Source organism: Lethenteron reissneri, chromosome 44 (genome assembly GCF_015708825.2).
Source record: "Lethenteron reissneri isolate LAM-NWPU_2019-01 chromosome 44, ASM1570882v1, whole genome shotgun sequence".
Taxonomy (NCBI): domain Eukaryota; kingdom Metazoa; phylum Chordata; class Hyperoartia; order Petromyzontiformes; family Petromyzontidae; genus Lethenteron; species Lethenteron reissneri.
In genome coordinates this window covers 8,902,331-8,919,206 of record NC_083822.1, presented here as the reverse complement: position 1 = coordinate 8,919,206, position 16,876 = coordinate 8,902,331, and the positions used below count along the sequence as shown (strand labels likewise).

Sequence of the window (16,876 nt, the reverse complement as noted above, 5' to 3'; positions counted from 1 at the left end):
ATCTAAATTGAAAACTAATTTACGTGTAACTGTTTTTTGTGTGTTTAACTTGTTGTCCTTGCCCCACACCTCCGATGAGCACGGTTGGCTAGGTACGGTGTGAAGGAAGTTAAACAAATACAAAGACAAAGATTCCGCATATAGCCTTAACATATTGTAGGGGCAAGTACTGTTAGCGAGCACCTATGAAGGCCGGAACGATACACGAGAGGGTGGGTGAGCAGCACCACACCCGACCGCCTTTGTCTCCCTAGTGGCGATGCTTACAAATCGCACCAGGTACTCATTTGAGGCTGAGTCGACCTAGGGGATGCCCAGGACCGATTCAAATAATCGTCACCGGTGTTGGCCGTGAGCGGGAATCAAACCCGGTTCGCTCGGTTCATAGCGTTGCGCGCTAACCGCTACACTACCGCTCCCCACGTACACACACACGTACATGATGATGATGAGTATTATTGTTATTATTATTTAACATCGTGTTCGCAGCGGGGACTCACACTCGGGGGCTGGGCGACACCTTGCGACCCTCCCGCAGCCACGTGACTTGGGGCGTGGGGAAGCAGCCGACGCGCGGAGCCTCGATGACGACCGCCCCCCCTCGCGGAACGCTCAGTCGCCTCTCCGCCGACTCGGAAAAGTCTCCCAGGTCTGCACGCGCAACAGCAAAAACAACAGCAACAACACACAACGCAGAGACGCACAGAGACAATGATAAAGATCTTTCCCACCCCCACCAGCCCCCCGTCTAGACTTTAACAGAGTGTTTGGGCAAGTGCTGTTAGCAGGGACGAGGGAGGGGTGTGGCCAGCACCACGCCAGACTGTTAGTAAGTTGTCAAATACACAAGCACACACGTGCATTCAATTGTTCACAGGTGCGCTCCTGCATGGTTAGTAGTACGGCTATGAGTGTGCCTGCAACTATGACGACCAGGGTACTTAGGGGCCGTCCATAAATTACGTCACGCGATTTTGGAGGATTTTTGACCCCCCCCCCTCGTCACACGGCGTCACAAAAAGTCAAACCCCCCCCCTCAAATATGACGTCACAAAGCTCTTTACGCCCCCCCCCCCAAACCATATTTCCATTTTGAAAATAAAACATGCTTCAAATCGCTTTAAACTATTATCATTGTAGAGCGTATTTAATGTGGCGCTGCACTCTGATGTTGTAGGAGAAAACATTTATTAAAAAGTCTATTCAATTAAGCAGAACGTGTGTCGTCTATATTTATTTATAGTTGCGCATTTTGATGTGACGTCACATTTCTCAACCCCCCCTCCCCCCTCGTCACACATCGTAACAACTGTCTGACCCTCCCCCCAAGTGAGGCTCGTCATTTATGGACGGCCCCTTATGCGCATTCCTATGAGGGCGGCTGTGAGTGTAATGATCAGTTTGGTGATGATATTGACAACATGAGTGGCTAATGAGGGCAGCCGCCAAGTGTGGCCGCCGCGTGACCACAACGATGAGCACGTCTATTGGAGCGTCCGCCCGAGCAGCTGTCGGCCCGGCTATTAATGTGACAATGCGGGCGACTGTGAGAGTAGCTACTGCAGAAGGGTGGCCGTAAGTGTGCCTATGAGATAGCCATGTGGCTGCATTGCTATGAGCATGGCCATGAATGTGGCCACGAGGTCACCTGTGAGAATGGCTGGGATCTTGACTGTGAGGTTGGAAGTCATCAATGCCATGCTCTCCCCAGAGTCATCGTGAGCGCGAGAGATGTCGCTATGACAGTGCCTGTTAGGGCGTCTGTCACCGTGACTGTGAACGCGGCTATGAGGACAGTTGTGAGACAGGTGATGAGATGGGCCTTGTGAGTCTGACGGTCAGTGTCACTGTGATTGCGTCTGTGTCAGTGACCAAGTGATTCTCACTCGAGTGGGCGTCCCAGCCGTTGCCTCATTACCCAATCAGCCGTCCTGCTGTTAACGACAAGCGAAGGTTCTGCCATTTTAAAATATTAGCACCCTCGGAGGATGATTATGAATTCCATGGCACGATACGGTAAGGGCAGTTGTAGGTTTTTGAAGATAATGTGGCAGGAAAGGGTTGTAGGTGTGATCAGGAAGAAAAGGTCGCGATGAGTGAAACATGCGTGCAGAGTGGTGGGGGGATTTTGTAAACAACTCGGTGGTTCTCAATAAAATGTGACATTGCAGATGCAATGCTGTAATCCGGGGGGGGGGGGGGGGGGTTGTGATGGGTGCGATGCATGTGCAGGGTGGAGGAGGAAGAGGGCACGTGACCGAGGCGGGCATTGGAGTGGCACCCAGGTGGGGGATCAAGAGTGGTGATGGTGGTGGTGACGGTGATGGTGGTGGCGATGGTGGGACTGCGAGCGTGACCCTTGAGGTTAGTTGTTATTTTTGCAAGGTCCTCCAAAAAGAATAATCAACAACACTGCATTTTTGTTGTTGTTGTTGTTGTTGTTGTTCTAAAGCCTGCACGTTTGAGCCTCACACAAATAGCTCATTGAAGGAGACAATAAATGACGCTCGTAGTCAAACTCTGCTGATTAATCGTTGAGGGATGATGGAACGGCGAAGGGGATCGCGTGATACTAATGGCTAATGCAGTTCCTAACCCAACCTAAAACACATTTGTTACCCCGCCGCAGATAACGTGCACGAAATAATATTACACCGCACGCTAATTGCGCTTGGCGATGTCGTTACAATATGCCGCGATTGCTCCACGCAATTTTCGTAATTTAATGAAAGCCACTAAACATCTTGCAGCGGATACATTTATACAAAGACGATAGCAGGGCCACACTGAGCGGTTGGAGGCGGGGGGGGGTGGGGGTGCAAGAGACACAAGCACATTTTTATTTTGTTCATAAAAAGTAATAGTTCAATATTTATTTTTCTCCCGCACGGCAGACGATTACGCGGGGCGTTTATTAGGCGCGCTCCCTGGATGTCACGCCATTAGGCCATGTTAGTAGCTCGTGATGAATGGCGTTTAGAAGTGAATTCGCTTTCTCTTCGCATTTGCAGGCTTGCCAGTAGTCGCGTCACCCCCTCCTTATATTTTTTTTACGAGAGAGGGATTTGGCACGAGGGCACTAAAGGCACTTGAAGGCTTATTTTTTTTTAATGGTCGAATGTTACGTCTCGTAGCGTGGCATTGGATTTACGTTTTAATTTTCGACAGAGCTGGTCCAGCAAGCGTGTGTATATATCTCATGCAGGTGAAAGTCCACAACAATTTTTCTTTCTTTCCAAATTGGCAGACCCTAACTTCCCACGAGGGATAATTTAATCTTGTCACTGTAATCGCCTGTCCCCCGCGTGCTGGCTTAAAGAGCCTGCGTGCATGTGCGTAGCTATTTAGTGCGCAGGATGTGCAACTGCACCGGGGACCCACGAGACCAGCCAGAGCGGCCCTTGTGCTTTGCTACGAAGCGGATGAGAGTTTGGCCAGGACGTTTTGGTTCCTTGCACCAGCGCCAATGCAGCCACCCTACGCCACTGCCTTTGCGACCAATGCCTTGCACCAGCGCCAATGCCAACCAGACTACGCCACTGGTTTCCTGACCAATGCAAGTAAAAGTTAATATCGTAGTTGTCGTCAGCCATGTCTCGTCACGTGTAATGTGCTCCAGCAGAATGATACATTTAGCGCGTTTCATTTAATGGTCACAGCGTGCTGGGACTCGCAATCCAGAGGTCGCTGGTTCGATCCAATCTGCCGATGCGCCTCGCACCAAGAAGGAACCTGGGTTCGATTCACGACTCGGGCGCTTTTCTGCGTAGAGTTTGCATATTCTCTTCCCAGTTGCTGCATGGGTTTCCTCCGGGTTCTCCGCTATCCTCCCACAGGTAACAGCACCCCCGATTAGCATGGTTGGCTCTGTACGGTGCGAAATAAGTTTAACATGTATGCAGAGGGAGGCAAAAAAAGGTACAATGCAAATGGTGTTGGAGAAATGTCTCAATGAAAGACCATTTTAGCAAAAAAGTATTTGGACTAATTGCAGCTTTCCTCGCTAAATAAGTAATTAAATGACGTTGCAATTTTATTAAACCCACTCATCCTTGTCCACCAGCAGTCCAAGTGGGCAAAGCTCAGTCAGTCTATCGGCAGGTCTTGCATGCAGTGTGGTGTAAAGAGAGAGCGCTCCCACCCTCCACCAATGCGTCTGATTAGCGTGGAAGAGTAGACCAAATACCCTGCGGATGGACTCTTTGGAGCGTGAGAGAGTGAGAAAGAGGGTTGCGATGCGAGCCGCACTTTTACCTTTTGTTACATTTTTATAGAAATTGGCGTCGGGTGTTAGAGAGGCCAGGCGTGCCGCGTGCTCACCTCTAGCTATGATTGATGACTCACTAGGGGGGGAACTGTCACTTCATAACATTTGTTTAAGGGGAAGCAAACAGCGCCTCTGAAAAAAAAACACCCATAGCGTTCTTTCTTTCTTTCTTGTGTGTCTTTTCATTTTTCTCAGTTGAGCCGGGAGTGGGCTCATTACGACGGACCGCCGAAAACACAGGTGTTGGATTTGTAGCTTCAGAATTCTGTTCAGGGATTTAAGAGAAAAGGATTGCCTCAGTGTGTGTATGTGCATGTCAGCATTTGTGTGCGTTTGGGGAGCGGTGGCGCAGCGGTTAGTGCACTGCGCTCCGAACCAGGCAGCCGAACGGAGTCCGATTCCCACTCACGATTAATACCAGTGGCACAATTTTGAACTGAATCCTGAGCCTCCCCTAGGTGAACTCTGCCTTAAATGAGTACCTGATACAGTGGTAAGCATCAGAACTGGAGACACAAAAGTATGCCTGTTTTTTGGGTTGGTCACCCACCTCCTCGTATGCCGTGCCAACCTTCGTAGGTGTTCGCGAACAACACTTGCCGTAACAGTATAATGCTGGTGTCTTATGTGTGTGTCTGTGCATAATATGGGGCACAGGCGGTGCATCGGCCAGTCATCTCAGTTAACCCATGACACCTAGGTCTGTCCCGTGATCTCCTCCAGCGGGCGTTCGACACTTCACGTTGCCTTAAAGTGCACTTAGCCTGGCACAAGTCCCGTGGTGACGTCACCACCACTTGTTGGTGAATGGCGATTGTTGCTGTGTCTGTGGATGTATGTACATACATCAGTGACATGTGCGTGTGTGCGTGTGCGTTTGTCTTTGGAGTGACCTCTTGGTACGCTGTCCCGACCTTAAGAGGTGCTCACTCACAGCACTTGCAGCAACAAGATGCCCAAACAGGGGGGTCGGGGGGTGGGTGTTTTACGTGCGGGGAGTACGTTGCGTGCCCTTCGTCACTTACATGCTACCTGCACCTCCGTCCTGCGCTGCATCAGCGTTCCCTGTCGGTTCCGAACGGCGCACTGGTAGAACCCGGCATCAGACCGGTGTAGAACAGGGATAAAGTACCTGCGCACACGCACACACACACACAAAGACAGAGGATAGGCTTCACAGACTGTTGGGGCGAGTGCTGTTTGCGAGCACCTGTGAAAGTCGGCACGGCACATGAGGGGGTGGGCACACACACACGCGCACACGCACACGCGGATACGAATTCGCATTAATAGGGCGGCTTTCTTAAATCACTCGGCAACTCTCAATGCGCCGTAATGACGGAGCATTCTCACAGCTTCTTCACAACCATCACAATGCCCTGGCCACATTCGAGACAAGGGGCATCTTCTCGTGGCAACTGTCCCCTGCGTGGCACAAAGCGTCAGTGCCGTCGCCAGGGCGGCAGCGGCGGGGGGGGGGGGGTGTCCCGGGCGTTCGCCGTGACAGTGGTAGGTCGGTGGGGGCAGGTCCGGGTGGGGGCTACGGGGGGGGGGGTAAGGGGCAGGAGGGGGCTTGGGGGTAAGGGGCAGGAGGGGGCTTGGGGAGTTCCAGGATGGCTGGAACATTTCACCAGAATATCTATCTGCGGCTCTGCGTGGGATATTTTTAAGCCACCGGGCGGGAAATGCCGCGGACGCGTGCAAGCGGGGCGCCTTCGTCTGCAGAGAGTAACGCTCAGCAGAGAGAAACGTAATGAAAGCGGACTCGCGGTTTGCCTGCGTTCGCCTGGCGACCGTACTCTGGTGGACGCGAAATGAGCTAACTGCTGGCTCGTATTGAGGGAGACGCGCTATTGAGTGCAACCTGCCCGACCCGCGGACAGGGAGGCCAGATGCGTAGACATTTCACACTCGGTTTGCGCGCAGCGATGCTGAGCTTGGCAGCTCGGAGGGCGGCAGTAATTTCCTCGGCCGCTCTCAAAAGCATATTGGTTTTCCTCTTCCAACGTCCCACCATCAATCTCTTCAGCAGGGAGCTCGCGTGGGTGCTCCTGATTCCTCCCGTATACGGACACTCATTGAGCGGCACCGTTAACACCGTCATATATAGAGGACCGCAGAGCTTGGGGGTGAAGGAGCAGGGGAGGTGGTGGAGTTTGGCGCCGGCTCTCACTGCCTTTCCGAACTTGCCTGTGGTTGCTCGGTTCATCGCTCGCCTCTTCCCTCGAGATCGAGCGAGCGATCAGCGAGCCGCGTGTTGCAAGTTGCCATTAGTTTGATAATACTATCACTATCGCGAGCATCTCGCCCGGTATCTAAATAATTGCCGCACGTCCGGCATCTCCTCCTCTACACACCATTCCACCAGTGCCCATCGACGAGGAGCCATTTAAAGCGTGTGATGTTTGATTCATGAGGTTGCAATGACGAAATAGCAAGAAAAAACCCGTTGACCATTCGCCCAATCATTCCCTGCAGGGGTGATCGAGCTTTGCCAGTGCAGCTGCCAAGCTTTGCTAATAAGACAATCAGAACGGTTAGATGTATTTACTTCTGTCTTGAAAACTCATCTCTTTTAAGCTGGCCTTTAGCCCCTAATTTTGGTCGTTTACCTTGCACGTTCTGTTTATTTTCGTGCTTGCCATACGTGGCGCATTCGGATCTAAGGATGAAATGTGCCTCATAAATGTTAATTGTTATTATAACCCGTCAGCGAATCAGTCCTTGGTATTGCTTATCAGCTCTACGAATTACAACAGCCCGGCACGTGATGTGGGGGTCGTTTCGAAATCTCTCAACGGATGGCCGTGTGCCTCTGGAGATGGGTTTGTTTGCAAGGAGGTGGGGGGGGCGTTTGATCTTTATGGCTTCCCACTCCCACTGTCTTGCATCAATTGGTGAATGGGGGGGGGGGGGGTCAGGTGAGTTGATGGCTCGCGAGACGTCAGTTGAGTGGCGAATGTCTGAAGAGGGTCAGGCGGGTGTGAAATGTCATCTAATAGGATGGGCTGCCCTCTCGTCCTATTATCATTTACGTGCCCAGCAATGGGATATTTAACAGACAGCTGTCATTTTCACACTCTGCTCACAACCCTAAACTGGGAGCACTGAAAGCAATCTGCTTTTTAAAAGTAATACAATGTCAAAATAGTACGTCGTGTATTGTGAACGTTTTAATTTTACTTTATATTATTTAGGATGTGCAGACTATTCTGGGCAAGGGATTATGTCGAAAGGAGCACAAATTGAAATCTAGAGCAATTATAAATGAGCCTTAGCAGTCGTAGGTATTCCTTACTCCCACATTGTCGGTGTCGCTGTCTGTTAACCATCTCCCGGAATTCGTCCGCCGTTTCAATTCAATCCGATGTTTATCATATATCCCCCTATAGCCAGTTACCCAGCTAGTTTTGGTGGCAATGGCCAGCGGCCATGAACAAGTCAGTTTTGGGAGAGGGGAAGGAGCCCAGCCAACGGCTCGCCAGGAAACTGGAGGTGTAGATTATTGTCAATAATAGTTTCATAATTACAACAAGAACAACACAGCAGGCAGTAAAAGGAATATGAATCCGCACTGAATTACCGGCACACACGCACGCAGGCGCAATGCCCCCCATCTGCAATGTACGGAACACAAGAAAGCAGCAGCCCAGAATGAGCGAGAATGATTAGGAGACGGACTAAAGTGTAAACATTTAAAGCCTCCACCCCGTCTTATATATTTGTGTGTCCAGTCGAGCTGAGACCATCATCACCTCGCTCGGGGCGGCCGAAACCTGGCTTCACAACTCAGACTCTGAGCATCGTTGGCTTGAGCGTCTGACCCATGGGACCACTCCCACCACCTGGTCCGTGCGAACGGCCTGGCGCGCCAGAGCGACCCAATGCGCCGTGCTGTAGCGGCCCCGGCGAGGGAGGAGGGGGCGGTGTTGGCGCGCAAGAGAAACGGGGGCGACCCCACAGCAGCACTTTGGTGGAGTGTGTACGGGGGGCGGAGGAGGTTTGGGAGTGGTGGACGCACGATGCGCTGGGGTGATAAAAGTTGTCAGGTTCTTTTAAAGACGCCCATTAATTTAACACAAGGGCATGAAAGAACAATGAGCGCTGTGGCAAGGGCCCCTCGCCTCGTGCCACTGAGGGAAGAAAAACAAACTGAGCGCCAAGATTTGAAGCTTTCGTGACTGCAAGGATTCATATTCTTAGGTTTTTTCTGTAAAGTCACGTAGGTAAAAAAAAAGTAAATTAATAAAAGTAAAATAAAAAAGAAAATAAAATCACGACGTTTCGGAGGCAACACAAGCTTCCGTCTTCAGGTGGAACCGTCACAGCACGATAGCTTTTACCTACGTGACTTTACCGAAAAAAACTAAGAATATGAGCGCCAAGAGTTGAGCGCGTCAGTCCGACTCGCGAAACGCCCGGGTGCACACGTGGTGCGCTCGCTCGTCCGCGTTCGGGGGCAGCTCTTGCTGAACGACGTCGACACGTGAACTGTGCAATTCCCAACATGTTTTCTCTACCCACACATACACACACCCCAACCCTCCCCGAGTCTCCCACCCCCCCCCCCCCGTGCCCTCCCCTGCCAACCCCACGCGTCAAACACCGCCCACATCCTCCTCTGCATCCTCGTTCCGATGTGGCTGAGCGGTAGGAGCGGTTTCGCCGCTTGGTTGCAGATGCTCGCGGTTCGAAACAAGTACACCGCCCTTGGTCAATTAATGCTCAACGTAAAAAAAAGTGATTTTTTTTCTCGAACAGTGCATTGAGGTGATGGTGCCCATCTCATGTTCGAAGCCCTGATCCCGTGGATGGCGAGTCTATAGACAGGACAAACCGAACCCTTCCTCGACACATCTGTTGGGCTTCGTCGGTTTAGGGGCGGTGACGAGGCCGAGCTGTTCGACCCCGACAGACCGCCCTGGTTATTATTTAATACTGCGGGTTTATTGACCACTATAATCTACGCGCCCGTCTGCTTCGTGGTGGAAGGTACAGATCCCCGTGACGTACTTTGTAAAGAGTAGTCCTTTTGTGGTCTGGCGTCATGGTCCACATTTTTACAAATTTGATACGGTCCCCGAAAATCACTCAAATAGTATTGAACATATAGTGATCATTGACCCCCCGCCCTTACTGCCAGACTACTACCCAATCGCAGAGACAGCTGCCATTGGGGACCACTCCGAATGTTTGAGATGCGATGTGACGTACCAATTTACGCTCCACCTAAACATGTTTTTTTTTGGTCATCATTAATGAGTTTGGAATTGTACACGTTTCCTACCAGCATCTCTTAGTGTTGTTCCACATCCCTCACTCTCCCTCCCTGTCAGACCGCACGTTTTTATTCTTAAAATAATTGATTAAAGCTTTTCAGTAACACGCAACGTACAGGGAGACACGAGGGTTAATGCACATCCTGCTGTATTCCCTGGCTGTCATCTATGAAACAGAGAGAGAGAGAGAGATAGCGCGCTAAACAATGAAGGGGGGGGGGGGTGCAGAATAGGAGACAATAGAGGAAGAAGGAAAAGAAAGGGAGAAAGGAAAGGAAGTGGTTGTCGGACAAGGCAGGCACCGTGGGGGGAAGAGAATTGAGTGAAAAGTGAATCAATAATGGGACCGTATGATCATATAGACTTGCAGCGATGGCTGCACCTCCCTCCCTTCCTCTCCACAATCCTCCCCCTCCCTCGCTGCTGGATCTCGCTCTGATTGGATCTCCGCTGCACCCACTTAAATCACCTTCAGTGACAGTCACATCTGGTCTGAATTAGAGGGAAAAAAACCCCAGTGGACTGAAAAAAAATAATAACTCTAATCCTTTGCCATAAGGTGCGGAAATTAGTAATTTCACCAGCAAAGAAAACGGAACGTATTGGAAAACATTAAAACAACGTAAATGGAAGGATGTTCTATTGCATCCAAACTAAATTCGTTTTTTTTTATAACATAACAGAAACCATTATTTTCATACAAAACGGTTCATTTGTTCTCAAAGTTAGGGAAACGAGTTATAATGAATATGTAATGCCCCCGTGCATACAATTGGTTGCCCGGACTAAGCACGCAGGGGGCTTTCATGAGCGATGCTGGCAAATACAAAAAAACGAAGCACCGTTAAGACCTGTTACTGTTGAGGGGCTGGCGCCCGTTGAGGATTAAACAACATCCCCCCCCCCGCCGTCCTCCCACCGCCCCCCCCCCTAACATCCACCTTGGCATTTGTTTTACCGCAAGTTATTAAGTCTCCTGTAACCAGAGACGAAAATTCCGCGTGCAATTTATTTTCCAATAATTAACTGCTCCCATACAAATAATTGAATTAGGCTTCGCCAGATTGATTAATTTAAACCCTTATCAGTAGCTTTAATTAAGATCGCTAACTAAACGGGGAATTGCCGTCGACGTGGTATTAGACTCTGCCTGCAATCGGTCTCTAAACGCATCGATCAGAGTCGCCAGCAAAGGGGAACGCCGAGCGAACAAAAACGAAATAACAGCAGGAACAATAAGACACACACAGAAAGGTAAAGGTGGAATCCTGCAATAACCTGGCCACGCCACCGTTGGCGGAAGGGCCTCTGCTAGAGGGGGTAGCTCAAGCGAAAGCCTCTCTGGAGGGTTCATTGGCCTGGTCTTTCCCACTCTGTCCAGACGTTTTGTAATGATTTGGGAGTACCCATACTTTACCCCACCGAACCGTACCCCGTGGTGTACCCATGTCTCCTGCTTTGGTGGGACAGAGGTGAAAGGACGTGGGTGATTTTAAAACGATCGCACCATTGTTTCGACTGTCACGCCAGGAGATCTGAATGAATCGCCGTGCATCTGGATTGCAAGTGCAGTGTGCTGCCCATTCCAACGCGGCAGCGGCATCCCAATAGAACACGTGAAGTCTAAAAAGTCTAAAAATAAATAAATATTTGTATGAAGGCACACACGAAAAAAGTTCCAAGCAATCATTTGAGATGTGTCAGTTCTGTTTAGTGGTGATACAAAAGTCAGGCAGACTGTCTAAAAATGTGGACAGCAACCATTTAGATTAACTGAAAATATGAGAAGTCTGCTGGACTTTATCAAGTCGTCATTCAAGTGCCTGGTTTCTCTTTGTTAAGCCCGTAGGGCATTCGCATGTGAAGAATGCTGCTGACAGCGTGAATGAGCAAGAGTGCTGAAGACGAGACTCGTGTTCACACCAGTGTGGAGTGTCGTGATGCACATTGGAGACATCTGGGCGCTCAGAAAGGGAGACACGAGGAGATTGGAGAGCCTTGAGACGTGGATTTTGATGTGAAATGGATGGAGAGAATGCTCATAGGAAAGTTCTAGAGAAACGTCAGCTAATCTGTCTAAATTTGGAATGATCCAGAACAGGCAAGTGATGTTGACAAAGCACATTCTCTCCGCGGTGTGTCTCACGCCATCGTTGATGTTGAAGTGTTTCGTGATGTTTAGCGTTTCGAGATGCAATATGCATGAAGCATGCAAACAAATTCTTTATTGTGATCATCATGAGTGGCGTTACCATCGGAGGTGAAAGTGCGACGAAGGAGGTTCGAGAAGGGCTCAAGGATGTCGAGGTAGAGAAAAAGTACAAATTCTGCGTGAATCGAAGGAAGGTGAGATGATGACACGCAAAATAAAAGCAAGCAGAAGAAAGCTCAAGATCAGATGGAATGGAGGGAGATTGAGCCCTGCTATCAGACGAAGGACTAAATACGAGGAGCGAGCATAGGACGTGCAACATGACGAATTTGTTCGCATGACACTTGACACAAAACCTCCGGCAGACCCCGGTTCCTCGCTCAACTCCGCCACTGGAACTTGATTTACCGAGACCCCAGGCAGCGGTTTAAAGTGTTCCCATGTTATACGCCAGGTGTGGGGTAATTGCACGGGGAGGAGGCAGTGACTAACAGAAGCCCCTCTAATGAAGACGTTCGGTCGTTACTGGAGCGAGGGATGTGGGGAGTTCTGCATGAGGGTTGCCACCTGTCCCAGGTTTCCCCAGCGTCGTCCTTCTTGTCGAGGTAGCTGCTCTCCTGGGAAATCTTGAAGTTTTCCCGGGATATTAACATTTCACATTTGTGTCCTTTGCGGAATTAATTATAATAGTAAAAACTCGAGACAATTAATGAATTCACGTGTAGTTCTCCCGTCTTGCTGCGATGTGATATACAGTATCATTCTTCGGGTGGTGTGTCCCGGTTTTTTGTACCACGGAGGTGCGAAAGATGTTCAACATGCTAACGTACAATCCTATCTGCAGTGGTTCTCGCCCTTCCGTTACGTGACCAGTCACAGGGCCATGGCGAACATCAGCGACGAGTGAAATCTGAACCAATGCCGGGCTTCCGCAAGCTCGGTTCCGCAAGCCTCACCCGAGCACACGGCGCGGTGAGCAAAACACCAGCACTTGGGAAGACAAAGACGGCCAGGCGTGACGTCGGTTGTCGAATCGTTTCCCCCGGCCGCCACGCTCGTCGGCAAGCCACCGCGGCAGCCACGGCCTCCGCCACCAGCACCGCGGGCGCTGGTCGGACTTTTATCGAAATCAACTTACGAGAGAATACGCAGCCGGGGTCAAGAGGGGTCTGTCTGCCGCTTGGAGTGAGCGCGTGAACTGGAAATGAACTTGCCGGAGCCCCTTCCCGTGATCCGTCACTCGACATTAAAAATCACCAGACCAGGAGCACCTGGCTGCCAATTTGATCTGTTCTCTGTATCCCACCGCACAAGGCACACACAACAACAAAGCGCTACGGTGGCTATGAGATGTTAACTACCTATATCGGTATACAGGAGGGCGTGGGTTCGACTCAGACCCTGGCGCCTGCATGTTTGGAGTTTGCGTGTCCTCCCCGTGGTCGCGTGGACATTTTGCCGGGACCTGCGGTTTTCCGCTCCACATTTAGAACCATGCGAGAATTTGACCGCTCTCTATATATACCCACGTGATACGCCACTTCGGTGAGCTATGGGTTGTGGTCAGGTCGCTTGTGAAAAATATATATATATAGCTGATTGGGCCTTACCCGGTAAAATAAAAAAAAATCACAGTTTTAGTTTAGATTAAAGATTTAAACGTGTGCTATGATACGGCGAGCCAGCGATGGTGACGGTGAGTGGTGAGGAACGATGGAGACCGGGGGGTGGATCGTGCGCGCTCGGTTGGGGGGTGCGCAGGCTGAGATAATGAGATGCATCCCAACGGTACTCCACGCGAAACCTTCACTTGCACAATCCCCCAAATAAGATTACGTGATCTCCTATCACACGCATTATAAATAATCCCCCTGTCGTCGCCGAGTCATCTCGGAGTTTATTGCTTGCCACTGTATTTATACGACATAACAAATACAAAGGTCGCCCGTATAGCCCACAACAGACTTTTGGGGTAAGTGCTGTTAGTAAGCACATATGATGCGGTGGGTAACCAACAGCACGCCCGGCCGTAATTGTCTCCCCTGTATTAATGTTTACACACCGAATTTATGTCAAATTCGCATACACACAAAGTCATAGACAAATATCCTCTGTATCGTCTTCACTGACTGGTGGGGTAATTTCTGTGAGCGAGCAATCATTAAAACCGGGCATGGTACACGAAGGTTGGTGGTGAGGTCAGAACCACGTCCGTCTGGCCGCTCTTTCTTCTCCCCAGTGATGATGTCTTACACACCGCACCAGGTACTCATTTAAGGCTTAGTCGATCAAGGGCAGACCCAAGATTTGTTCAGATATTCGCCACCGATGTTGGTCGAGAGAGGGATTTGAACTCACCCGATTTCGAGCGGCAGTGTGTTAAACATTACGTAGGCACACACTAACACATACACACAGGCACGCACGGGTAAACACGCAGGTACTCACAGAGGTATATACACACACACGGAAGTCTAAACGAGGGGCTAAAGTTGGACCGCAGTGGTTCAATAGCGTGATATGAACCCAGCCACTTAAGTTCGAATCCTGGCGACGGTTAACATCAGTGGCGAAAGATATCTGTGCTGTTCCGAGGTTCCACTTCACCCATCCGCACCGACCAACGTCGTGAAGTATGATCAAACACACAACCATAATGACCGATTGAAATGGCATGGAGATATATTCTTAGGTTTTTTCGGTAAAGTCACGTAGGTAAAAAATTAAAATTAATAAAAGTAAAATAAATTAATTAAATTTTATATATTATTTTATTTAACTTTTATTAATTTTATTTTTTTTACCTACGTGACTTTACCGGAAAAAACCTAAGAATATGAATCCTTGCAGTCACGAAAGCTTCAAATCTAGAAGGCATAGAGATATCTTCATCCAGCAGTGGACTGACTTTCATCCAGCCTATAAGTTCATTATCATCACCACGAATAGCGACATCATCACCTGTCATGGTAAATGTACTGCTGGATAAAGGACTCCCTGATCTCCCGCTACCTCTCGTGATCCTGTGATGTAATAATCCACCCAGTGCCTGCACGCAGACTGATTACACTCAGTAATGCAGGATTCATAATTGAGTTTTTGGTGAGGACATTCAATACACAATGGAGCATTAGAAGGCTATCTCTTCCTGAACCTTGCAGCACAGAACTTCGCACTGCCCCAAATATAAATGCGACGGCAAGGCGTGGTTGAGTGGCTGAATGGGTGAGCGGGCGGGTGGGTGGATGGATAGGAGAGCGGTTGTACAGCGGTTAGCACGCCACGCTATGAACCCATTGCAACGAGTTCGATATCCCGCACATACCCAACACCAGTGACGCTTATTTGAAATGAGTATCTGATGCGGTGTGTAAGCATCGCTACTTAGAAGACAAAGGTAGTTGGGCATAGTGCTGGCAACACACTCCTCGTGTACCAATCCAGAATTCATAGGTGCGTGCTAACAAGACTTTTCCAAACTTTATTTTAAAGGCTATAGGGGGATTTTTGTGTCAATTGCAATTCAGCTGCAATTAAATGTCTAATAGTTGCTCTTCACTCGCCATCATCATTATTATCATAATTATTCACTAGCCACCATCATTATAACTTTTGGTGTGTCCACTTAATGATCTGGCCAAATTCGTGCTGTGTAAGCTTCCTCTACCCGACAGACCCAAGCAATTTAAATTATCACGTGTACGAGCAGATTGTCATTGTTTCAGCTCACGTGATAATTTAATGTGAGTTTGGTTGTGTCGGGTGGTGGAGGGTAGCGCAACAAAAACAATTGGCCAGATCATGACGTGGCCTAACCCAGAATTTTATTATGAATTTTAACATAGGTTACAAAAACTCCGTAATCAATTATCATAACAAATGTCTATACACCAGACAATCACTCATCAATATCGAGAGGAGTCCCCGGTGAAAATCAGCCGAGTTAAGCCGCGCGGGACATTGCGAAAGTGACGGCTCCGTCGGAGCATGCTGACTCTGACCTCTGACCTAATGACCCCCAAAAATTCATCAAAAACGTGAGAGCGGGTGCATCACGCGATAGTTCCGTCACCATCAATCCGGAGGAGCTGGTGATGGAGTAAGCACCGGCTGACAGGGGAACGATGTGCCGAGTCCCATCTCTTTTGCCGGCTGGGAGGGAAGGAAACCAAATAAATAAACCGCAGCCGGTTCACGACAGACGCTGGATATTGAAGCAATTGATTAATTCCAACAGGTGTCAAACGCCACGTGCGTAACTTTTGAAATCCCGCGTCTCCAAGGCACGTTGTTCTTTTATGCGTGCCTCGGGGGAGAGCCCGCATGCGACCATGCAGGCTCGCGAGGGGTTAAATGATGACCGCGTAAAACAAAAAAAAAATCCCTGGGTATTTATTTACCTGCCTTTATTTATTTACAATTCTGTTCTTTTATTTATTGGCAGCCAAATAGGAAGTGTCTCGCTTGGGGTGCAGCAGGCCCGAGACCTGGGGTCGCTAACCATCACAGGGACGAGCCGATGGCTCTCCTGACACAGTGGCGTGTGCGTTTTTTGTTGTTGTTGTTTTTTTTTTCTTCTTCTTTTATTGTTGTTTGCTGTGGGAAGATACATTAGATGCGTCGGGTCGTGGTCCTGTCGCGAGCGCGCGAAACATCCACGGCGTCGTGTCGTGCGTAGCAAAAGAGTCGGTACTCTTTCCGTTAAAGTTTTATTAGTCGTGTTTGTTTGAAGTTTACGGATTTCAGGTCACTCCTTGCATCCACCGGAGGTGCTACTATTCGCCGCGATGTTGACAACGATGACAGTTGATTTTTTTTAACTGCGACAATACTAATCCAGTTGTTAAATGTGTGTGCGGGTCGCTCTGCAACCATGCCCGTGCTGCTGAAGCAGTGATAGATCGCACGTGTGTTCATCACGTGACAACTTTATTTATTTGGCTGTCTCGGGAGGATGAGGGTGGACGACGCAGATTGGCATACTGCTCAACGCGCAGGGATCTGACCCGAAGATGTATTAAGAGACACACTACTTTTTTTTTTTACAAACGATGCTATCTAGAATTATCCACTCTACCCATCTTATTGATATTATTATTATTATCATCTGAAAAATACGAGAAAGCTGTCATTTCCATGCGCTTCTCACAATCCTCCTGATCTCAGAGCACTAACACT

At 49.3% G+C, this 16,876-nt stretch overlaps 1 protein-coding gene across 1 annotated transcript in view; it reads right to left on the bottom strand.

Moving 5' to 3' along the window:
- The window catches only part of LOC133353638 (protein sidekick-2-like), a 473,964-nt gene that overhangs the window by 227,867 nt on the left and 229,221 nt on the right, over positions 1-16,876 (bottom strand). Inside the window, 2 exon segments of the mRNA XM_061570031.1 lie at positions 501-651; positions 5,293-5,399. Of these exon segments, the coding sequence (XP_061426015.1) occupies positions 501-651; positions 5,293-5,399 (258 nt within the window).